The sequence below is a fragment of the Phoca vitulina genome, unplaced genomic scaffold, assembly GCF_004348235.1.
Source record: "Phoca vitulina isolate PV1807 unplaced genomic scaffold, GSC_HSeal_1.0 scaffold1, whole genome shotgun sequence".
Classification (NCBI taxonomy): domain Eukaryota; kingdom Metazoa; phylum Chordata; class Mammalia; order Carnivora; family Phocidae; genus Phoca; species Phoca vitulina.
This window is the reverse complement of record NW_022589704.1, coordinates 61398281-61423580: the sequence shown is the minus strand read 5'-3', so window position 1 is coordinate 61423580 and position 25300 is coordinate 61398281. Positions and strand designations below refer to the sequence as shown.

General features: G+C 35.8%; 1 protein-coding gene across 1 annotated transcript in view; it reads left to right on the top strand.

Moving 5' to 3' along the window:
- The window catches only part of UBR3 (ubiquitin protein ligase E3 component n-recognin 3), a 178567-nt gene that overhangs the window by 38567 nt on the left and 114700 nt on the right, over window positions 1-25300 (top strand). Inside the window, exons 12-16 of the mRNA XM_032401120.1 lie at window positions 3461-3602; window positions 5451-5555; window positions 6582-6755; window positions 8566-9026; window positions 17379-17467. Of these exons, the coding sequence (XP_032257011.1) occupies window positions 3461-3602; window positions 5451-5555; window positions 6582-6755; window positions 8566-9026; window positions 17379-17467 (971 nt within the window). The remainder of the gene's footprint in view (window positions 1-3460; window positions 3603-5450; window positions 5556-6581; window positions 6756-8565; window positions 9027-17378; window positions 17468-25300) is intronic.

The window sequence follows — 25300 nt, the reverse complement described above, 5'->3', positions numbered from 1 at the left end:
TTTCTTAAATTCCAGATATGAGTGAAATCAATTGGTATTTGTCTTTGTCTGACTGAGCTATTTTGCTTAGCACATAATACTCTCTAGCTCCACCCATGTTATTGCAGATGGCAAGAGAGATCACGAGCAGGGAGGGGAGAGAGGGGTAGAGGGAGAAGCCGACTCCCCACTGAGCAGGAAGCCAGGTTCGGGACTTGATCCCAGGACCCTGAGATCATGACCTGAGCTGAAGGCAGATGCTTAACCTTAACTGACTGAGCCATGGAGGCCCTCCTCTATGTTTAATTGTTTTTTTTTTTTTAAGATTTTATTTATTTATTTGACAGAGAGAGACAGTGAAAGAGGGAATACAAGCAGGGGAAGTGAGAGAGGGAGAAGCAGGTTTCCTGCTGAGCAGGGAGCTTGATGCGGGGCTCGATCCCAGGACCCTGGGATCATGACCTGAGCCAAAGGCAGACATTTAATGACTGAGCCACCCAGGCGCCCCTCTATGTTTAATTGTTAAAGGAACTACCAGATTGCTTACCAAGGCAGCCTCAGTTTTATACATTCCCATCAGCAGTGAATGAGGGTTCCAGTTTCTCCTTTTCCTTACTAACACTTATAATCTGTCGTTTTGATTATAGCCATCCTTGTGGTGTGAAGTAGTATCTCATTGTAGTTTTGATTTGCATTTTCCTGATGGCTAATGATGTTGATTATATTTTCATGTGTTTATTGGCCATTTGTGTATCATCTTTGGAGAACTGTCCCGATCCTTTGCACATTTTTAATTGGAGTAACTTTTTATTGAATTTTAAGAACTCTTTATATATTATGAATACTAACACCAGAAATATGATTTGTAAGTATTTTCTACTATTCTGTGCATTGCGGGTTGTCTTTTCACTTTCTGAGTGTCTTTTGCTGCAAAAAAGTTAATTTTAATGAAATTCAATTTATCTAGTTTTTTCTTTTGTTGCTTGTGCTTTTGGTGTCATACCTATTGCTTAATCCACATTAGGAAGACTTATGCCTATGTTTTCTTCGAAGAATTTTATAGTTCTAGCTCTTATATTTAAGTCTTTGATGCATTTTGAGTTAATTTTTGCATATGGTATAAGGTTAGTGGTCTAACTTCATTCTTAGTTAGGTGGATATTTCTTGAAGTTTTGAGAGAACTTGCCTGTTCAACTACCTGGGCCTCATGTATTTTTTTTTTTCTTTTTTTTTTTGAGGGGGATGTAATTTAAAACTAAGTCACTTTCTTTATTATTATTTTTAAAATTTATTTTTATTATTTTTTTATTTTTTAAAGATTTTATTTATTTGACAGAGAGAGACATAGCGAGAGAGGGAACACAAACAGGGGGAGTGGGAGAGGGAGAAGCAGTCTTCTTGTGTGGCAGGGAGTCCAATGCGGGGCTTGATTCCAGGACCCCGGGATCATGACCTGAGCTGAAGGCAGATGCTTAACGACTGAGCCACCCAGGTGCCCCTAAGTCACTTTCTTTAAAGCTTATAGTCTTACTTAGGATTTTTATTTCTCTTTGAAAGGGATGGTCAAGTTATATTTTTCTGGGAGACATTTTATTTTGTCTTAAGTATATAATAGTTAAAAAATTGTCTTTGCCTTTTTGTTCCTATTATTTATTTGTGTTTGCTGTTTCTTATTCTTGATAGTCTTATCAGAGGACTGCCAGTTTTACTATTTTTTTTTAAATAAACTTTGATTTTGTTGTTTCTTTTTCCCCCTTGTTTTCTATTTTGTACTTTTTTCTTCTTTATTATTATCTTCTTTCAATTTAGTTTGGATTTTCTCCGTTAGACAATTAGTTTTTGACTTTTTACAAAAATACATGCGTTTAATACTGGGAGTTTCCTTCTAGTACTGCTTTAGTTGTCTCCCACAATTTTTTCTATAAAGTTTAGGTTCTAAATTTAAAATTTTTCTATTTTGATTATAATTATGTGTGAATTTCTAGGAGCATCATGTTATAAAATGTGTACATGTCTGAAGTTTTGGGTTATCATTTAGTGGATTTCTAGTTTTATTTGCTTTGTGACAAGTGGTTGTGGCCCATATAACCATTCTTTTGCTATTTTTTTTGAAAATTACTTTCAATCCTAGTATTTTGTAAATTTTTGTAAATACTCTTTTTTTTTTTAAAGATTTTATCTATTTATTTGACAGAGAGAGAGACAGTGAGACAGGGAATAAAAGCAGGGGGAGTGTGAGAGGGAGAAGCAGGCTTCCCGCTGAGCAGGGAGCCCGATGCGGGGCTTGATCCCAGGATCCTGGGATTGTGACCTGAGCCAAAGGCAGATGCTTAATGACTGAGCCACCCAGGCGCCCCTTTCGTAAATATTCTAAGTGCACTTAAAATTGTATGTATTCTCTATTTATTGGATGTTCTTTAAATGTCTTTGGTTCAAGCTTATCAATTATGTTGTTTAAAATCTTCAAAATCCTGGGGCTCCTGGGTGGCTCAGTCAGTTAAGTGTCCGACTCTTGATTTTGGCTCAGGTCATGGTCTCAGGGTTATGGGATTGAGCCCTTTGTTGGGCTCCGTGCTCAGTGGGGAGTCTGCTTGAGATTCTCTCTCCCTCTTTCTCCTCTCATGCACGTTCTCTCTCTCTCAAATAAAAAATCTTTAAAAAAAAGTCTTCAAAATCCTTACCAATTTATTTTTCTTAGGCTTTCTGTTAGAAATGTGTTAATATCCTCTATTGTTTGTGAATTTGTCAGTTTCTCTGTGTAATTCTCTCAGATTTTGCCTTTTGTGTTTTAAGTCTGCTGTTATTTGCATATAAGTTCATTATTACTATCTTCCTGGGGAGCCTGTTGTTCTTCATCACAGAAGAGACAGATGAGCTTTCTTATTTTTCCTTGTGAGTTATTCTTTCATCGAGGGTGAAGCTTTTCAAAGGTGTCAGCTTTGTGTGGAATCTCAGTTCCATCCCTAAACTTTGTGTGAGCCCGATACCTTGAGATCTGCCTGCTCAAGGACTTTAAAAACACATTGTTAGTGTTTGTTGTTAATTCCTGTTCTTTTTCTGGTAACCGGGGAACTTCCCCTTCTTTTTTGTGAGTCCAAATATGCATTGAAAAAATTACATTTTATATTTTGTCCAGCTTTCCAAGCTGTTGGTAGGTGGGAGAATTTCAGGTTATCTATTTTTTTCAATTGTTGTGACTGGAAATTTTTTTGTTTAGTAGTTTACTATATTCTTTCTGTTTCTTTCCTTTTGTTAACATTTCCTATTCATATTTTTTTTCTAGTTTTCAGCTTAGGTCTCCCTACTCATTTTTATTCAGTACAAAATGTTTATTATGAGAGAATAGATATCTGGCATTTTTGAGCAATTTAATTAAAAATAGTACTGCATAGAAAAATATGACAAAAATTATAAAAAACAATTTAAACCACAGTTTAATCTTAAGTCTATCATCTAATTTAGTTTTGCTTTATTTTTCCAGTTTAAAACAGAGTGGAAAATTCCCTGGAAATCCTTGGCCTCCCTATAAGAAAAGGACGCCACTCCATCCCAGCTATAAAGGTCTCATGAGACTTTTGCACTGTAAAACTTTACACATTGTGCTATTCACTCTGCTTTACAAGGTACAGTAGTAATTTGAATAGAAAGACTCAGATTAGAATTTATTTCCATAATTTTCAAATAAAAGTGTTAGCAGATAATATTTACATAAAAGTACTACTTATAAAGCAAAGTGTATTTATACATTAAAGATGTGTGAGGATATGTCATAAACACATACATGTGAGTTCTGAGTTGAAAGTGTAGTGGCTACACCATTCTCTGTGGGAAACTATTCATTGTACCCAGTTTCAGATAATGTAAAAAACATTAATATAGAACATGTTAATAAAACTCAGAAAATCATTCTTAGTCATTTTTTTCTTAGCTTTTAAGTTACTCATTTGAAACTGTAGGATGTACTGTCACAGGATTTCAAGCCAAAATTTATTTGAATTTAGTTAGTAAGGTTATATTTATCAAGAGGAGGCAGTGTAGTAATGATAGGTAATAGGAGTCTGAAATCTGTGTAGTGTTGCTTATACTAGCTGCGTGTGTGTGGCTGAGCCTTGATTTCCTCTCTGTAAATAGTGGATTAGAAAGGATCATCTGTGTTGCCTCCCAGCCTTCAGTCACCTCCTCCTGTTCCTCCCACCATCTGCACTACCTGCCTACTGTTTGTTGAACACCAATTGATAGATACTATATTATACAAATTACAGATGTTAACTTGTGTAATCCTCACAATAATTCTGGTCTATTGTTCCAATTTTAAAAATGAGAAAACTAAGGCCAGAATCTGTTGCTCAAGGTCAAATAGTTAGGTATATACAGAATCTGTATAAAAGAGGTTTTTAAAAGGTTATGAAAGTTTACTGTCTTCACCACTGTGCCACACAAAAGATGTACAGAAAAGCCTTCTTAGTAGTCAAAATAAACATCAGAAAGGCAGCTAACTCAAAGTCTTTATTCTTTAGTCAGAATAAATTAGCTCTTAGGTGACTAAGTCCTTTTTCAAGCCTGCCCAGCCATTTGGGCAGTTTCTTTTGTACTCTCAACGGTCTCACCTGCAGCTGGCAAGGTACTCCCACAGAACCTCTTCTTTTTCCCCTTCCATCATTTGGCCAGAGGGCTTTCTTATAATGAGGACAACATGATGGCTGCCAGGCCATTTTTTTCTTATGGTATTTTTAGGTATGTTCCGGTTAGTAGTTTGTTGCATCATATTGAATGAATGATTGTTGTAGGTTAGCCCTGAAATCCTGCATAAGATGTGTAAAGCTTGCAATGTGTAATCCACATCAGGTCAGATTTATTGATGTTTCCTCAGAGAAGTCTCTCTTTTAACTAGTTGCATCCCTTTTTCCTTTCTCACCCATATAAACCACATACTAACACATACATTTACTCAACTGCACAAAATACTCAGGCTGAGAACTTTAATTTTAGAGACATTTTAAGAACATTCATATTCTATAGATATTTACTGTGCTTCCAATTATATGCCAGGTGCTATGCTTAACACATTTACATGAGTTATCCTATTGAGTACACTTATTTATCTAGTATTTTTGTCATCAGGAGAAAGAGTATCAGCAAATGAGGATGCGAAGCATTCTTGTTAAATTATTTTATTAGATACTAGTATATAATAATGGATTTAGTGGACTACTTAATGTATTACCTTTAGGAATCCATGAACCAGTATTTCTAGATACTGCTTAAAATACTGTGTGATCTTGAGAAGGAACCTGTTCTTCTGATTTTAGTTTGTCTTTTCACCAAGATGTAGCTTTACTTATTTTCTGATCATGCTGTATATTTATTTATATATATGATTGTTATTTTCATCTATAACAACATGTTTTTGGATACTTAAATATATTGTGTGGAAAAAGTAATTATGAGGCATTTTTTTCCCCTCTTTAAAGATTTTGATGGATCATCAAAATCTGTCAGAACATGTACTCTGCATGGTTTTGTATCTGATTGAATTAGGACTTGAAAATTCAGCTGAAGAGGAATCAGATGAAGAGGTAAGTAAGTTTCTTATGTTTTTAAATATTAAAGTTATAAAATGCCTTAACAAAGGTAGTGTGTCATCTGGAAATGTATTTATGGATTCATCATATGCATAAGATATTCTTAACTACTGGAAAAAGGCCCTTTTTGATCTTCAAATACATATGTTCTTTTAGAGGTTTTACTCTACTTATGATATTATTGAATTTGAAATTTGTAATTCATAATATATAGATCTAAGAAAAGTGGTTAGTGCACTTCTGGCATTATGCTAATAACATTGACTACTGATAAATAATTGTTATGTTAGGACTTCTGTTTAGATATTCTAATTTGATTAGGGATTATTTTTGAGTAGCAAATTCTTTTTGGAAAGGTTTTAAGTGAATGAAGTAAATGTTGTAATATGGGAGAATTTTTAAAGTACTCAAGAATACAAGTTGTTAATATGTTATAGGACTTTAGAAGTATCATTTCCATAAAAGCAGTTGTTACTACAAATTGATTTTACAAGTGTAAGATTCCCCTCATCCCCTCTCTCCAAAAAGACAGAATATAGCACAGCATAATAACAGCAAAAAACAAATAAGAGACTAGGCAGTATGTTGTTGTCTAAGTTGAATCAACGTATATTCTTTCATAGATATTAAAAGATCATTAATATTTCCCCAAAACTAGGTCAGACTTTGATTTTTCAGACTTTCTTCTGCAATTAGTCCAAATTAGCATTACTTGACTATATTATGAGTTATTACTAATAGATGCTGAAAATACTCTGTATGGTTAAGTATTTCCAGATTGAAAAATGTGTTTTTTTCAGGAGAAATTTAGCTGACTTCCATTGGACTTATATTAGTATTGAGAAATTTATTCTTATATTTTATGTTTGAATTTGTGTTTATTAGCACTTTATAATTTGAAGATGAGACTGTAAAGGATTTGGAAATAAGACAGTGGATGATTATTTGGGCTGGTTACATCTACCTTGTACATTAGACCTGACTTGGCAAGTTTTCATATTCATTATGTTCATGTTTTAGGCGTCAGTGTGTGGACCAGAACGTTGTCACGACAGTTGGTTTCCTGGCAGTAACTTAGTGTCAAACATGCGACACTTTATAAACTATGTTAGGGTGAGAGTTCCAGAGACTGCTCCGGAAGTGAAGAGAGACTCACTTGCAAGTACCAGCTCTGACAGCTTGAGTTCTTTACAAGTAAGTGTAGAAGAGAGAAAGATAAAAGGAAAGACTCTATGTTATGTTGGGTATATCGTTTAGACCATCCTTTGATACTCAAAAGAAAAATGTGGTTGTAGGTAACTTTAAATTGTCTTTTGTTTACTGTGATATATCTAAGCAACTTTTGCCTCACCCATCTTTTTCCTTTAATCTGCCAGAGTTCACGAAGGCCAAAAGTTCTTCAAAGAGAGGTAGATGTATATAATATTTGCATTAACTAGCAATAAGGCTTTAACTGGAAATCGGAAAAACACTTTGAAGTATTTGTGTGTATATGTGTGTGTTTAATATGGTTAAATTAAAAAGAAAAGTTTACCGTGTGTGTGTTTTTATATAGTGATTTAGGCTTAAAGAAAATTCATATTATTGAAGTTAAAAAAATAATACTTAGTATTTAATAGTGGGTTTTTCTTAGGATTTTGGACGAATTATAAGCAGCACATTTGGGTCTGTTTGCATTTAGCATTGTTACTAACATCTTAAAAATGTATGTTTCCTAAATCAAAATAAATTTAATCTTTAATTGCTGGCAGCATGCCCATTTACAGATTTTTTTTTTTGCTTCTATGGCAATTAACTTTAATAAAATAGGCACACACAAATCTTAATATATTGTATATTTGGATTTAACTTGGAAAATCAGCTTTTTCATTGCATGTAGCTTAATTAACTAATTTTTAAAAGGCAGAAATGAAAAATCTTGAAATGACATGCCAAGTAACTACACTTAAACACCTCTAATCTCTACAATCTATTTTTCTGGGTAGAGAGCACTGCATCAGAAGTTTCTCTTAGTAGAGTCCATTTATAGGAGCTTTCTTTGCCTTTGACAACATGTTTTTGCTGTGAACACCATAAAGAATTTTGACTAAATTGAAATCTTAATAAGAGGCAGCTTTTGCTTCTAATGTTGGTACAGAGTACTTTGAAAAACAGTTTGGATGTTAAAAATAGTGTATACTATAATTTAGCTCATAAAAGCTCAACTGATATTGGAGCATCCTTTGAATGCTTGCTTAAAAAAATTAAATCCATTAAATTGACTCGTATCTTAATTAAAAGATGATTTCTAAGAGCTCTGATGCAGTTTGACTGCATTAACAAAAAGACTATTTGGAAGATAAATTACTGAAATGTTTTAAAAATCTGTTCAGATAACAAATTATAGTGATATTCAAATATGACAAGATCAGTTTGATTTTTCATCTTTATATTTCCTTTTAGTAACTTTGTTAGAAGTAATTTTCAAACTTTGACGTTCTTTAAAAATGAAATTAGCAGTTCAGATTCATTAATTTAGGAAAAAATTTATAATTTACTTAACTAGAAAATGTAGCAGTCTTGTAGAAGTTAGTAAAGAGTATAGTATTCTTTTTTTTAATAGAGTATAGTTGACGCACAGTGTTACATTAGAAGAGTATAAGTATTCTTGATGAACAGTGGGTACAACATCTTTTATTCCTGTAAACTGGTGAGGAATTTCGCATATGATTCCTCTTTAATATGGCTATAGCTACTACTCAGGTTTTGTCTATTTTTCCTGGTAGATAGGCCTAGGAGGCTGAGAGAGAGGTGTTACTGTGGATAACCACCTTTCTCCTCAGAGTTGTTTCCAGATTGAATGAGACTAAATATATTTAAGAGAGGTGAAGGGACAGACTTACTCAAAGAGCAAATCTATTGAATAAATCCTCAGATTAAACTTTGAACATTGTAGTGCTAATATGTTTTTACACTTAACACTGAATAACTTCTCTTGATTTTTCTTTCTCTTTTTTAATGGTAGAATTCTGGTACAGCTCAAGTTTTCAGCTTAGTAGCAGAGCGTAGAAAGAAGTTTCAAGAGATCATCAATCGCAGTAGCAGTGAAGCAAATCAGGTGGTTCGTCCCAAAACTTCAAGTAAATGGTCTGCTCCTGGTTCGGCTCCACAGTTAACTACAGCCATTTTGGAAATTAAAGAAAGCATATTGTCTTTGTTAATTAAACTTCATCACAAACTCTCAGGGAAACAAAACTCCTACTATCCTCCTTGGCTTGATGACATAGAAATTTTAATCCAACCAGAAATTCCTAAATACAATCATGGAGATGGTATAACTGCAGTAGAAAGAATTTTATTAAAAGCTGCATTGCAAAGCAGAATGAACAAACGCATCATTGAAGAGATATGTAGAAAAGTGACCCCTCCTGTACCACCCAAAAAAATCACTGCAGCAGAGAAGAAAACATTGGACAAAGAAGAAAGGTAATTTTTATTTTGATGTTTTAAACATATATGGTACAGTTGAAAATTTGATATATCCCCTTTTTTGGCCATCTGAGGCTAATCACCTGGATGTTTAACAGCTATAATCATAACTGATTCCTTTGTAAGATAAAGGGAGCCAAACATAGTCAGTGCTTGGGCATGTATTATGCTTGAGTTAGTTGGGGGTGAAAAGACAAGAGTTTATGACCCCAACATTAAATTACTACTCTAAAGTTGTAGGCGGGCCCTTTTAGAAAAATTGCTACTAGTAGGTTATCTAATAATTCTGCTGCTATTTTAAAAAACTATCATCAATTCAACTTTAAATGAGAATAGAAAGTTAAAAAAATATTCTAAATATTTCTCAGAATAAAAATTTGACTGTTTTGGGTTTTTTGGTCTTTTCCAATCTTTCCAACAAATGATTACTAATTATTAAACAAGTAATGTTTTAAAACATATTTATGGCTCTAGCTTTTGGAACTTCAGGTTGCTTTTAATTTGTTGTTATGTAATGTATTTAAAAATTTTTTTAAATTAAAAAAAAATTTTAAGTGAATTCTACCCCTAATGTGGGGCTCAGACTCATGATCTCGAGATCAAGAGTTGCATGCTCTACTGACCTAGCCAGCCAGACGCCCCTGTTAAATCGTAATATTTGTAAATTAAAAATAAAAATCTTGGGCGCCTGGGTGGCTCAGATGGTTAAGCGTCTGCCTTCAGCTCAGGTCGTGATCTCAGGGTCCTGGGATCGAGTCCCGCATCGGGCTCCCTGCTCCTTGGGAGCCTGCTTCTCCCTCTGCCTCTCTTTCTCTCTCTCTCTCTTTGTCTCTCATGAATGAATAAATAAAATCTTTAAAAAAATAAAAATAAAAATCTTTCTTGGATAATGTTCCTGTTTACCAAGATAGGGGAGGACCAATATAAGAGAGGCTTAGGCTTAGCAGTAAAGTTGATATGCTCAATTTTGTACATTATTGAGTTTAAAGAGGACATCCAAGTGGAGATGTCCAGTCAGATAAAGGGTTTGAGACTTAGGGGAGAATTCTGAGTTAGCACTTTAGATGTGGGCAGTTAAAGGCTTACATATGGAAGAGTGTGTATAGTAAGAAATGAGAACACTTAATATAGAACTTTTATAGAATAAGGAAAAAACATTAAAGGGAATGACTCTAAGGTGACTGAAAATGGATGGCTAGAGTGGAAGAGGAGGAACAATGTAGAGAGTGGCGTTCAAGGGGGTCGAGAAAGGAAGAAATAGTGAGATTATGCTACAAAAGTTCAGGTAAGATTGGCAGTTCCCTTTGATTCAGTAGTTAGGAGGTCATCCTTTGGTAACTATATCAGGAGCAATTTAAATCACATATATAGTTGTACTTCATTTCTGATGTAATTAAATTTGTTACAGATAATTTATATTAAAAGTATATACAAAAGCCTTCAGTATATTAAGAATGTAGGAGAAGGTGCCTGGGTGGCTTAGTTGGTTAAGCGTCTGCCTTCAGCTCAGGTCATGATCCCAGGGTCCTGGGATTGAGCCCTGCATCGGGCTCCCTCCTCCTCCTCAAGGAGTCTGCTTCTTCCTCTCCTTCTGCCCCTCCTTTGCACTCCTGCTCTCTCTCTCTCTCTCATTTTCAAATAAATAAATAAGTAAATCTTAGAAAAAAAAGAATGTAGGAGAGTTTTACTTCTCACAGTATTTCATAAATAGGGGTTGTTATAAATAACATATAATTTATATGACAATTCATTAATTTTGAATCAGTAACTGCCTAAGATTTAATAGATATACTGATAAAATTAGAAGGTTGAAAAATGAGGTAAAATTTTTATTTTTGTTAACCTCTTAAATTGGTGTATTTTCTTGGTTATAGAATAATGTCTTTTTTTAAAGAAGATAAACTTTTAGTGAATCAATGTTTATTTTATTTGGTTATTTTGGTTTATCTTATAATTATTACTCATAATAGATGTGATACTGGAGTAGTTCAGATGCTCTTTTTACAAAGGCTCTAATGCTGTTGTAATAAATAATACTCTGAAAAAAGGTTTTTTTTTTTTTTTTTTCCTTTTGGGCTTTGTTTCCTTTGAGTGGTGAGGATGATGATATTGACAAGGCCCTGAAGCTAATTGTATATCAGACAGCTAAGGTTTAAGATGAATTTATTTGAATCTCACTATGCTTCTCACATTATCTTTTCTCAATTTATTTTGGATTTTGCATTGAGTTTCATAATAAAGACCAAACAGTTTATAAACACTTAATGGTGATCCATTCCCAACTACCTCACCTATGGACAAACTTAGCATCACTTTCATAAGAGTAACTCATAGAGAACAAAATACAAATAGGAAGGAAACCTTTAGACAGTTATAACAATATGCAACCTCAGTGTCTCCACCTCTGGGATAATAATGGAAAATTCCTGAGTTGTACGGAATCTGCCAGAACTTGTCTTTTCATCTTTATTCACATGTATGCCCAAGTTTAGAAAAGAATTATCTATATTAATAAAAAATTCACAAGGAAAAATAATTGACATTCTTTTTCTGCAAATCATAGAAAGCTCTAGTATAGAATTTTTTTCTTTAAACAGGTTAAAACAGCATTCATTTATTTACTCACTGTTTCTGTATGTCGAAGTGTAGGTGTGGTATGACTTGCTTCTCTACTCAGAGTCTCACAAGGCTAAAATCAAGGTGACAGCCATTATTATCTGGAGCTTACAGTCTCCCAGGCTCATGTGGTTGTGGGAGAGTAGACATGCATTTTAATACTAGTACCAAGCAGTTACATTTGAGGTTTCCTTATGTTTGATATATGGAATTGTTACTTGAAATATTCTTTTGTGGATATACTCTAAATGTACATGTAAAGATGATTTATAGAGTGGCATAACTGATTGTTTAATTAAAGAAACATAAGAAATTCATAAATTTACAGAGTAGTGATGTAGGAGACCAAACATGTATTCTGTCAATGGTGTTGTTTCTTACAGCATTTTTGGAGGTCCAAAGAATGCTTTGAGCATCTCTAGCACATCTTTGTTTGTTTCCATTTCTTCTATGGTGGCAAATTTTTGTCCTTTGAGGATGGATTTAATTTTTTTTAATTTAAATTCAATTAGCCAACATATAGTACATCATTAGTTTCAGATGTAGAGGTCAGTAATTCATCAGTTGCATATAACACCCAGTGCTCATCACATCATGTGCCCTCCTTAATGCCCATTACCCAGTTACCCCATTCCTCTGCCCAACTCCCCTCCAGCAATCCTGTTTGTTTCCTATAGTTAAGAGTCTCTCATGATCCCTTTCTGATTTTATCCCATTCAATTTTCCCTCCCTTCCCCTATGATCCTCTGCGTGTTTCTTATATTTTACATATGAGTGAAACCGTATGATAATTGTCTTTCTCTGATTGACTTATTTCGCTTAGCATAATATGCTCTAGTTCCATCCATGTTGTTGCAAATGGCAAGATTTCATTCTTTTTGATGGCTGAGTAATAGTCCATTGTGTGCGTGCGTGTGTGTGTGTGTGTGTGTGTGTATGTGTGTGTGTGTGTGTTTGTGGTGTGGTCTGTGTGTGTCTATCTCTCTCACATCTTCTTTATCCATTCATCTGTCGATGGACATCTGGGCTCTTTCCAGAGTTTGGCTATTGTGGACATTGCTGCTATAAACATTGGGGCACAGGTGCCCCTTAGGATCACTACATTTGTATCTTTGGGGTAAATCCCTAGTAGTGCAATTGCTGGGTCGTAGGGTAGCTCTACTTTTAACTTTTTGAGGAACGTCCATACTGTGTTCCAGAGTGGCTGTACCAGCTTGCATTCCCACCAACTGTGTAGGAGGGTTCCCCTTTCTCCTCATCCTTGCCAACATTTGTTGTTTCCTGACTTGTTAATTTTAGCCATTCTGACTGGTGTGAGGTGGTATCTCATTGTGGTTTTGATTTGTATTTCCCTGATGCCAAGTGGATGTGGAGCATTTTTTCATGTGTCTGTTGGCTATTTGTATGTCTTCTTTGGAGAAATGTCTGTTCATGTCTTCTGTCCATTTCTTGACTGGATTGTTTGTTTTTTGGGTGTTGAGTTTGTTAAGTTCTTTATAGATCTTGGGTGAGAGATGGATTTAATTTTTAAAACCTTTTCATTTTGGGGCCGCCTGGGTGGCTCAGTCGGTTAAGCATCTGCCATCGGCTCAGGTCATGATCCCAGGTCCTGGGATCAAGTCCCACATTGGGTTCCCTGCTCAACGGGAGCCTGCTTCTCCCTCTCCCTCTGTTTGCCGCTCCCCCTGCTTGTTCTTTCTCTCTGTCACTGTCAAATAAATAAAATCTTTGAAAAAATTAACTTGTTAAAAAAAAATAAAACCTTTTTATTTTGAAGAAATCTCAACCTTACTGAAATGTTTCAAGGATAGTACAAAGAACTTCCTAGACCATTTCAGAATAAGTTGCTTTACCTTGGAATACTTGAATATGTATTTCCTAGATCACAATACAGCTTTTAAAATAAGGAAATTAGCATTTTATTTGAGTCTGATAAAATCTTTAGATCCCAAATTTTCACAGTTGTCCCAGTAATGTTTCTTATAACAAAAAAATCCAGTACAGAATCACTCATTGCATTTGGTTGTTGTGTCTCTTTGGTTTCCTTCAACTGGAATTGGTTTCTCCATTTTCTTGACCTTGTCGCTTTTGAAGAACACAGGGCAGTAACACTATAGAATGTCCCTCAAGTTGGGCTTGTCTGTGTGCCCTTATGTTTAGATTCAGGTTAGGCATTGTTGGCAGGAATACAAGGAAGTGTTGCTAATTTTCTTTTGATTGCATCCTCATCAGGTGTCACATGATTTTAGTTTGTTTCATTTGGGGATTAATTTTGATTACTTCATTAAGGGGGTGTCTGCCAGACTTCTTCACTGTCAAGTATCCTTTTTTTCCCTTTGTGATTAATATGTAATTTATGGAGAGATACTTTGAGATGCAGCAATATCCTGTTTCTTTCTTTTTTTTTTTTTTTAAGATTTTATTTATTTATTTGAGAGAGAGAGAATGAGAGACAGAGAGCATGAGAGGGAGGAGGGTCAGAGGGAGAAGCAGACTCCCTGCCGAGCAGGGAGCCCGATGCGGGACTCGATCCCGGGACTCCAGGATCATGACCTGAGCCGAAGGCAGTCGCTTAACCAACTGAGCCACCCAGGCGCCCCAAATCCTGTTTCTCACCAACTTTCATTTTATTCATTTATTTCTGTCAGCTTGGACTTACGGATTCCTATTTTATTTTATGGGTTTTAATCTCATATCCTTGCTATTCATTTTGATGCTCAAATTGTTCTAGATTTGACCTGTGGGACTCCCTTCCATTTGGTTTCTGTGTTCTTTTGATGTATCCCCATCATTCTTTGAGCATTTTCTTTTTTTTCTGAGGCAAGAAGATAGCCCAGGTTCATCTTGTATTTGGAATTAGCCATTTCTTTTTTTTTTTTTTTTTAAAGATTTTTATTTATTTGAGAGAGAGAGAATGAGAGAGAGCGAGCACGTGAGAGCAGGGAGGGTCAGAGGGAGAAGCAGACTCCCTGCCGAGCAGGGAGCCCGATGCGGGACTCGATCCAGGGACTCCAGGATCATGACCTGAGCCGAAGGCAGTCGCTTAACCAACTGAGCCACCCAGGCGCCCCTGGAATTAGCCATTTCTCCAAGGAGTTCTGGTTATTTTTTATTGAGAAACCACAATTCATGTGCTCATTCTAAGGGATATAACTATTTTCAGTCACTCATAGTGGACAGAACTAGGAAAAGGTGTGTGTGTGTGTGTGTGTGTGTGTGTGTGTGTGTTGGGGAGTTGGAAGGAGCAGGAAGAGAGGTGTTAAAAACTGTGAGTTCACCCTGATAATTCCAATTCCAATCCAACATCGGAGGAGTCATTCTTGTTTTCTCTCCTTCCATATTTGTAACTCTGCTCCCACAGTGAGAAACTTGGCAACCATAATCCTCAGAAGATAATTACTTTTTAAATCATCACCTCTGTATGTAATCAATTTTTTGTAACCTTTCCCACAAGAATGCTCTCTTGTGTTAGGCCATTGGATCATGGCACCTGGTGCTCAGCCACGGTCTCCACCCCCCCCCCCCCCCCCCCCCCCCCCCCCCGCCCCAGGCCCTTCAGGAAGGGAAGAGAGGTCAGGAGTAGATTTAATTTTTTTGAAATGGCCATTGTCAGTTGAGAGTTAAGTTTGATGAATGAGGTGAGTGATCAACCTGGATAAAAATACTTTGGCTCAAAAATAAGAGTTGTAGTTATAAATAAGGTCAATTTTCTTAAGTAGATCCTAAATTATACTTAAAGTAAATATTAGAAAAGCAGTGTCAAAAATCTTTTCAACACTATTGGCAAAAGTATGTAACTTCTCATGGTAAGGCAGACCACAGTGCTTGACTTTATACCTGTTAATGATTATCTCCACTAATTGGATGGGAACGGATATGTGAATAATCTAAAAATTACTATTAGCATTCTTCTAATCCTATATTCTGTATCCTTGAATCATTTCAGGTTAATGAAAGAATTCTTTTAGGTTTCCCATATAAATGACTTCTTAGAATCTCCGTGTAATACTATGCTTTGACTATTATAGTACATCGATCTAATAAATAGTCACTAGAAGACTGCTATAATATGCTCTATCCATTATGGTTTTTTAGATTTTTTAATTTTTAAAGTTTTTATTTAAATTCCAGTTAGTTAACATCCAGTATAATATTAGTTTCAGGTTATCCATTATGTTTCTAATGTCCTTTGTATCACAGGCTATGATAAATCCCTTTTGGAGTTTTTTTTTTTTTTTTTTTTTTTAAAGATTCCATTTATTTGACAGAGAGCGAGAGCAGGAACACAAGCAGGGGGAGTGGGAGAGGGAGAAGCAGGCTTCCCGCCGAGCGAGGGAGCCTGATGTGGGACTCGATCCCCGGACCCTGGGATCATGACCTGAGCCGAAGGCAGACGCTTAATGACTGAGCCACCCAGGCACCCCCCTTTTTTGAGTTTTAAGTAAAAAGTTTGTCTCTTTTGATGAGCTAATATATAACTTATATTTTAACATTTTTCTTTTTCTTCTTCCTCTTCCCCTCTTGTTTTAGATTACTATTTTAACCTTTCTTTGCTGAGGGTAAAATTTTTTCCGCTCACTAGTATTGTTAGCATCCCCAAATCTAGGGAAGCCTATAATCCAAAGGAATATTTATGGTTAGGTTTGGAATATAGTTTTGTTCTCTATGTCGTATTTGAGACTCTATATTTTTTTTACTTGAAACAAAATAAACTAAACTTGGAATATTTCTTAGAAATTGGAAAATCACTGGCTTCTGCTCATTCTCTTTTAGGAAAGACCTATTCTTAATGTAACAGTAAATCTGACTATTCTTTTCTTTTAGATTCTGTTTATATCTAAACATCCTAGCTTCTTCTAGCAACCAGTTTGCTGTTATTTGTGCCTGGGGTTAAATTGTGGGTTCCTTGGTAAAAAGACTTTTCTTACTCTTGCTGCCAACTGACATATACTTAGAAATTGTGTTTTTGGAAATCCAAATTTTCTCCTTTATTTCACTTTTTCTTTTTTAAAGGTTTTATTTATTTATTTGACAGAGAGAGACACAGAGAGGGAACACAAGCAGGGGGAGTGGGAGAGGGAGAAGCAGGCTTCCCGCGGAGCAGGGAGCCTGATGCGGGGCTCGATCCCAGGACCCTGAGATCATGACCTGAGCCAAAGGCAGATGCTTAACGACTGAGCCACCCAGGTGCCCCAATTATTTCACATTTTAAAGTAAATCTTGGCTTTTATTTTTACCTATTTAAGCCAGTGATCTTCAAACCGTTTTAAAACAGTGGAGGGGCACCTGGGTAGTTTAACTGGTTAAGCATCTAACTCTTTTTTTTTTTTTTTTTTAAAGATTTTGTTTATTTGAGAGAGAGAGAATGAGAGACAGAGAGCATGAGAGGGAAGAGGGTCAGAGGGAGAAGCAGACCCCCCGCTGAGCAGGGAGCCCGATGTGGGACTCGATCCCGGGACTCCAGGATCATGACCTGAGCCGAAGGCAGTCGCTTAACCAACTGAGCCACCCAGGCGCCCAAGCATCTAACTCTTGATTTCGGCTCATGTTATGATCTCATGGGTCATGGGATCAAGACCCCCATCGGGCTACCTGCTTAGTGGGGAGTCTACTTGAAGATTCTCTCAGGTTGTCCTCAACTGTGTGCCAGGAGCTTTTCATAGTATACACTCCTGAAATATAATAAGTCTTAAACACATCTGATACTTACCACTTTATTTCTGTTTAATCTAGGCGACAAAAGGCTAGAGAGAGGCAGCAGAAATTGCTTGCAGAGTTTGCTTCACGACAGAAAAGCTTCATGGAGACTGCAATGGATGTTGGTAAGTTAAAATTTATTAGTTTAGAGCTCTTATAATGACACGTATTACTTCAGGGATTATCTAGTTCAATTTTTCACCAGTTTTCAACATTACAGACAGATGATTTCTAGTCTTTATTTAAACAACAGAGTGATGGAGGATCAGACTGTTATAGGCAGTTTATTTTTTTTTTAATTTTTAAATTTTTTAAAAGATTTTGTTTATTTGACAGAGAGAGACACAGCGAGAGAAGGAACACAAGCGGGGGGGGCGGGGGAGGGAGAAGCAGGCTTCCTGCCAAGCAGGGAGCACGATGCGGGGCTCAATCCCAGGGCCCTGGGACCATGACCTGAGCCGAAGGCAGACGCTTAACGACTGAGCCACCCAGGCGCCCTGTTATAGGCAGTTTATTCTGTAGTTGCATAGTTGTAATTATTAGAAAGTTCTTTCTGATGGTAGCAATATGATATCCTCTGCTATTTTCCTCTGTTAGATTGTCCTTTAGATTTGTGAGGTTCACCAACATGTATTTACTTACTCTGATTTTTCCTGTGAAATTATCCTAAGATTTTTAAAATAGCTTTCAAATACTTTTAGTGCCTCCTCCTTCTGCTACCCCTGCAGTAGTTCTTAAGATCAGTTGCACTTCTCACTTCTATTAGGATTAGCGTTAGCATTTGTACAGCAAGAGGGGATGCCATTTTCCTGTATGATAGTAGATTGCTATGAGGGATTTTTTTTTACAAACCTTGGAAGAATAGATTAAATTTCAGTTAATCTCAGTTAACCAGGATACTCCCTTTCCTGACTACCTCTTGCATTCCAGTGATTTTTTTTCTTTTTTTTAACTTTTAGATAGAAATGCTGAAAAAAAGTGCATTTAGTTAAAGTGTATACACATACGTGCATTTAAACATGCATACATTCTTTCACAACTTAATCTCAGAAATGATATAGTATTTCTGTACGAAAGTACATTCTCATGCACTTTTGTGCACATAAGCACATATAATCAACATCCAGAAGAGATGTGGGGAGGGGGTTAGTCCAGATATAATATAATGTTCTTCTGAACCATCAACAGGTGAGTTTATGTTCAGGACGTAACTTTGATGTAAAGAATACTGTTTATCAGATTAATTTGGTATCAGTTGACTTTCTCATATGAAAGATGAGGATTTAGTTCATTGACACTACTTTTCCTTTTTCCATCTCTTCTTTTTCTTCTTTCCAGGAATCCATAATTAATATTTTTTGGTTTTTTTAACATATCAAATATAGTGTGTATTCATTGTTCTCCTTGTAGCCAGATCCATCATACCCCTTCATATAAGTGAATTAATAAGCACCCCTATTTTTCCTTTTATTTTTCCTTTCCTCATCTCTGCGTTTTGCCTTTATCAGTTATTTACTTTTAAATTGTTAGGGTTGCTAACATTATCTTTTGTAGTCACAATCAAGTGTTCCATCCAAAGGTTGACTTTAAATCTTGACAAATAATATGACTTAAAAATTTTTTTCTTAAATTTTTATTTCTTTATTTTTTAAAAAATTATTTATTTGAGAGAGAGGGAGAGAGAGGGAACATGAGCAGGAGGAGGCGCAGAGGGAGAGAGAGAAGCAGACCCCCTGCTGAGCAGGGAGCCTGACTCGGGCTCCATCCCAGGACCTTGGGATCATGACTTGAGCCGAAGGCAGACGCTTAACTGATTGAGCCACCCAGGCACCCACAGAAATAATATGACTTTTGGAATGTTGTTGAGTAACTAAAAGTAGTGTGCTAGGATTCACTTACTTTTTTTTTTTTTGAGTCCAGTGGCCTGACTCCTAGACTACTTTAAGGAGATTGTATATAGAGTATATATAGCCCTATTTCTTACAGTTTCTCAGTTGCTAAAACCATACCACCCTTTATACATTTCTACTTGGGCCATTACTTTGTTATATTGTCTTTTGTTTTTCCTAAAGTTTTCAACTGTTATTTTTTCTTAACTCATGTTCCCTTGTGCTATCTCTGTTATTCTGCCTACTCAATCATACTGTCCTTTGCATTTAATTCTCATCATCCAGTTGCTCTGGAGGCATGCTATACAGCCATTACCTTTGGATTTTCCTCTTGTAGAGTTGATCTGGGGTTTCCTGCATCTTATATCATCTCTCTTTTTTTTTGGGTCTTGTTTTATTGGCATTCAGCCACAAGCATATTCCTAATAATGCTTGTGGATGAGACTCTAGTTTGCTCTCATGTTTGATTTTTCGTTTGGATGAGTCTATAATTCCAGGTTGATACACATTCTTTCTCACAAATGTTAAAGCAATATTCCCTTATCTTTTACTATTCATTTGATAAGAAGTCTGGTGGTAGTTTGATTCTTCTTCCTTTGTAGGTGAGCTCCCCCACCCCCCTGCCCCAACACTTTTAGATCCTTAGAGATCTAGAATTTTTTTAAAGATTTTAAAGTATTATTTTATTTTTACTTTATTTTTATTTCATTTTATTTTTACTTTATTTTTATTTTATTTTATTTTATTTTATTTTATTTTATTTAATAAGTAGGCTTCACACCCAGTATGTGGTTTGAACTCATAACCCTGAGATCAAGAGTCACATACTCTACCAACTGAGCCAGCCAGGTACCCCAAGAGATCTGAAATTTGATGATTTGTATCTAGGTGGATCTTTTTTCATTTTCCTTAGTACTTAATGGGACTTTTTAGTCTGAAGATTCATGTCTCTGAAGCTCTGAGAAAAAAATACCCTATGATTTTTTATTGATAACTAGTCATCCTCCAAGATGACCCTCAAATGATCCATGCCTCCTGGTATTTATGTCCTCTGTAGTCTTCTCTTACACTGCACCAGAATTGGTGTGCATGACCACTGGGATATGGCAGAAGTAGTACTATGTCATTTCTAAGATTAGGTTGTGGAAGACATTGTGGCTTCTGTCTTGATTGTTTTTTCTCTCTCTTGGATTACTCATTCTGGAAGAAAGCCAGTTGCCATGTTGTGACCAGCCCTGTGGAGAGGCCTATCTGGAGAGAGACTAAGGCCTCTGGCCAACAGACATGTTAGTGAGCTTGGATGTGAAACTTCCACCTCCAGTTAAGCCTTCAGATGGGTTGTTAGCTTGACAGCAATCTCATAAGAGATCCAGAACCAGAACCATTCAGCTAAGCTGTTACTAGGTTCCTGACCCTCAATAACTGTGTGAGATAACAAATGTTGGTTTAAGCCACTGAATTTTGGGGTAATTTGTTAAATAGCAATAAAGAGCTATTATACTTTCCTCCTTATATTTTCTTTATTCTCTTTTTATGGGACTCTTACTAGTTGGATGTTGAGACTCCTGAATTGATATTTTAATCTTTTATATCTTTTATCTTTTATATATGTTCTTTTTACTTTGCATGCTTAGAGATGTCGTCTCTTCAGTATCTTGTTCTTTCATGGTCTATAGAATTTTTTTCAAATCTTTCTGAATTTGTTAGAGTGCACATGTGTGCTTGCTCTCTCTCAATTATGTTTTATCCTTTTGAATTACTTTTAAAATTTATGTTGGTCTTTCATGTTGCCTGTTTTCCTCATTTGCCTAATGATCCTTGATTGTCCTGGAAAGATGTTCTGGGTAGCTAATTTGTTTTACTCTACTGAGGTGTAAATAGGTTTGATCTTAGTAATTGTCTGCAGTCTGCATATAAGTGTGAGGCACATTGACTGTCAGACTTAGATTTCAGTGGGAGGATAGCGGACTGTTCAGTTTGGGCCCCCAAATGTTAACACTCACCTAGAAACCCCACTGCTCTCCAAGCTGTTTGTTCAGTTTCTTTGGGGGATGGTCTTTTGTTTTCCTCCCTGAGGTAAATGCCAACCCACCTGAATGCTCTGTTCACTCAAGGTTGGGGAGGGAATTGGGATGCTGAGTAGTGAAGTTCTGTATATAATCCTTAAATACTTACTCTTTTTTTAAGTCACTCCTATCCTCTACCTCACTGGCTGATTCTGAGCCCAGAGTTGACATTCTAATGGACAGATCATTTCTTCATTTTCTGTAACTTTCTCATAATACATAAGTGGTTGTAGCTTTAATGGCTTTCATTCATCTGTTTGCATGTCTCCATCTCCTCTAATTTTTCAGAAATTTAATTGACATCTCTTACTTGTCGGTTGGTTAAATTGTCTTCTACAACTCCATCACTTTTATATTCTTTTTTTTTTAAGGATTTTATTTATTTACTTTAGAGAGAGAGAGTGAGAGTGTGACAAGTGAGGGGAGGGGCAGAGGGAGCGGGAGACAGAATCTCAAGCAGACTCCCTGCTAAGTACGGAGTCCGACAAGGAGCTCGATTTCACCACCCTGAGATGATGACCTGAGCTGAAATCAAGAGTGGGTCGCTTAACCGACTGTGCCACCTAGGCGTCCCCCTTTTTGTGTATCCTTGTGGGAATATTTCTTGATGTGTTTCTCTGCTTTTATTTCAGTGGTTTTTTTAGAAGGAATGAGAGACAAGTGTTCAGTGTGCAATCTTGAATTAGATAGTTACTAATATTTATTATTTTAATATATAAAGTTAAAATTTCTGTTATTATAAAAGCATTAAATTTTTATTATAGGGACTTAGAAAATACATATAATCAAAAATAAGAAAATAATACTATATTTTTACAACCAGATATCCTAATCTGGGCTTTATCCTTATTAAAAAGGATGATCTTTACATTTGTAACGGATTCTTATTCCCTGACATATCGTTTTCCTGCTTTGGGTATGATTTTATCATAAATTAGACTCTTTTTTAATACTCCTCCATTTCCTTGGAATCAGGCACAGCTGTGAACTTTGTTCTCTTTCAGGTAGGACCGATCTACTTGTGACATTAGAATGCATATAATGCATAGTTCTGTGTATCTGTGGCTGTTGCATATATGTTTAAAAACATTATTTTACGAAATATTGTAGTTTTAAATTATGCTGTGTAACTTGTGAAATTCTTACTCTCTCAACTAAGTAGAAACTACTTGAATTCCTTTTCATTGAAATTAGAAAGCAGATCTCATGGACAGAATACTTTTTATACTGCTTGCTCTGAATATAAATATGTCAATTTTGGGGATGGTGTTAGGTCTGTCATGTTTTTTAAATTTTTATTTAAATTCTAGTTAGTTAACATACAGTGTAATATAGTTTCAGGTGTACAGTTTAATGCTTTCAACACTTAAATACAACACCGTGCTCATCACAAGTACACTCCTTAATCCCCATCACCCATTGACCCATTCCCCACCTACCTACCCTCTGGTAACCATCAGTTTGTTCTCTATAGTTAAGGGTCTGTTCTTAGTTTGCATCTCCCTCTCTCTTTTTTCCCCTTTGTTCATTTGTTTTGTTTCTTAAATTTCCACATATGAGTGAAACCATATGGTATTTCTCTTTCTCTAACTTAATTTCGCTTAAAATAATACTCTCTAGCTACATCCATGTCATTGCAAATGGCAAGATTTCGTTCTTTTTTTATGGCTGAGTAATATTCCATTATATATATATGTGTGTGTATACACCCACATCTATCTTCTTTATCCGTCCATCAGTTGATGGACCTGGGCTGTTTCCATAATTTGGCTATCGGAGATAATGCTGCTGTAAATATGTATCCCTTTGAGTTAATATTTTTGTATTCTTTGTGTAAATACCTAGTAGTGCAATCCTGGGTAATAGGGTAGTTCTATTTTTATCTTTTTGAGGAACCTCCATACTGTTTTCCAGAGTGGCTGCACCAGTTTACATTCCCACCAATGGTACAAAAGGATTCCCCTTTCTCCACATCCTCACCAACATTTGTTGTTTCCTGACTTGTTAATTTTAGCCATTCTGACTGGTGTGGGGTGGTATCTCATTGTCAGTTTGACTTGCATTTCCCTGATGATGAGTAATGTTGAGCATCTTTTCATGTGTCTGTTGCCATCTGGATGTCTTCTTTGGGAGAATGTCTATTTACGTCTTCTGCCTGTTTTTTATTTTATTTATTTTTTATTATGTTATGTTAATCACCATACATTACATCATTAGTTTTTGATGTAGTGTTCCATGATTCATTGTTTGCGTATAACACCCAGTGCTCCATTCAATACGTGCCCTCTTTAATACCCATCACCAGGCTAACCCATCCCCCCACCCCCTCCCCTTTAGAACCCCCAGTTTGTTTCTCAGAGTCCATAGTCTCTCATGGTTCGTCTCCCCCTCCAATTTCCCCCCTTTCATTTTTCCCTTCCTGCTATCTTCTTCTTCTTCTTCTTCTTTTTTTTTTTTTTAACATATAATGTATTATTTGTTTCAGAGCTGTAGGTCTGTGATTCAACAGTCTTACACAGTTCACAGTGCTCTTCTGCCTGTTTTTTAATTGAATTATTTGTTTTTTGGATATTGAGTTGGCTAAGTTCTTTATATATTTTGGATACTGACCCTTTATCAGATATGTCATTTGCAAATATCTTTTCCCATTCTGTAGGTTGTCTTTTAGTTTTGTTGTTTCTTTCACTATGCAGAAGCTTTTTATTTTGATCTAGTCCCAATAGTTTTATTTTTGCTTTTGTTTCCCTTGCCTCAAGACACATACCTAGTAAGAAGTTACTACAGCCAATGCCAAAGGCCAGTGCTATGGCCTATGTTCTCCTCTAGGATTTTAAAAGTTTCATGTCTCACATTTAGGTCTTTAATCCATTTTGAATTTACTTTTGTGTATCGTATAAGAAAGTGGTCCAGTTTCATTCTTGCATGTTGCTGTCCAGTTTTCCCAACCCCATTTGTTGAAGACACCATCTTTTTTCATTGTGTATTCTTTCCTGCTTTGTTGAAGATTAATTGACCATATAGTTATGGAGGTAGGTCTGACATTTTATGTCAGTCATCTTTGATGTGGTGTGCTTCAAAAACTGTAACCCATAAATAAAAATTATGTTTTGGTTATTTGTTCTATAAATAAGGCACACACTTGTACCAAGCCAAAACATTTTTTAAAAACATAATAATGTGCATAATACATCATATAAAACTATATGAAAGCAAAGCTAATCATCTCTTCCTGTTTTCCTCTTAACCTCACCCCTCTGGAATAAACTATTGTAAACAGGCTTTCTTGCTCCATATGAATACATGTTTTTTCTGAAATAAAGTTATACTGTACATAAGGCTGTGTACTTTGCTTCCTTTTTTAAAAAAACTTAACAATATATCATGAATATCCCTGAAAATTATATATAGTATATATAGATCTCTTTTTATCCCAGATTTCATTATGCACACGTGTGTGCACATGCATGCAGTGTTACATGAATGGGATTAATATACATGCTTTTAATTTGTGTTTTTTTTCTTTTTCTTCCATGACCTGTGATTACAACTTGGTTTGTGTATTCTGTTTTTCTCTATATTCATATAATCATATACAAACATACTGTTATTATATGTTCATTTAATCTTCTCCCTCTTTTCCTCCCTCCCCCTCTTCCGCTTTCTTCCTTCCTTGTTTTTGGTCAGTGTTTACTTTACCAAATGAGTCTTTACCAGTAGTTCTGATTCAGCAGTTCTCAACCTTGGTGCACATTAGAATCATGATAGCCTCCTTAAGGTAATATCTGTGCCTAGACTCCACTACAGACTAGTTAAAGAAGAGTCTTTGGGAATGGGGTTCAGGCATAGCAATCTTTTGAGAGTTAGCAGCTGATTCTAATGTGCAGCCAAAGTTGAGAACCATTGCTCTAATTTAGTGTTTCTTTTCTTTATTTGGGGACAGTTAGGAAAAGCCCATAATAGTCCATAAGGAAGTAATTTACTCAGCCATGTCTTTATTATCGGA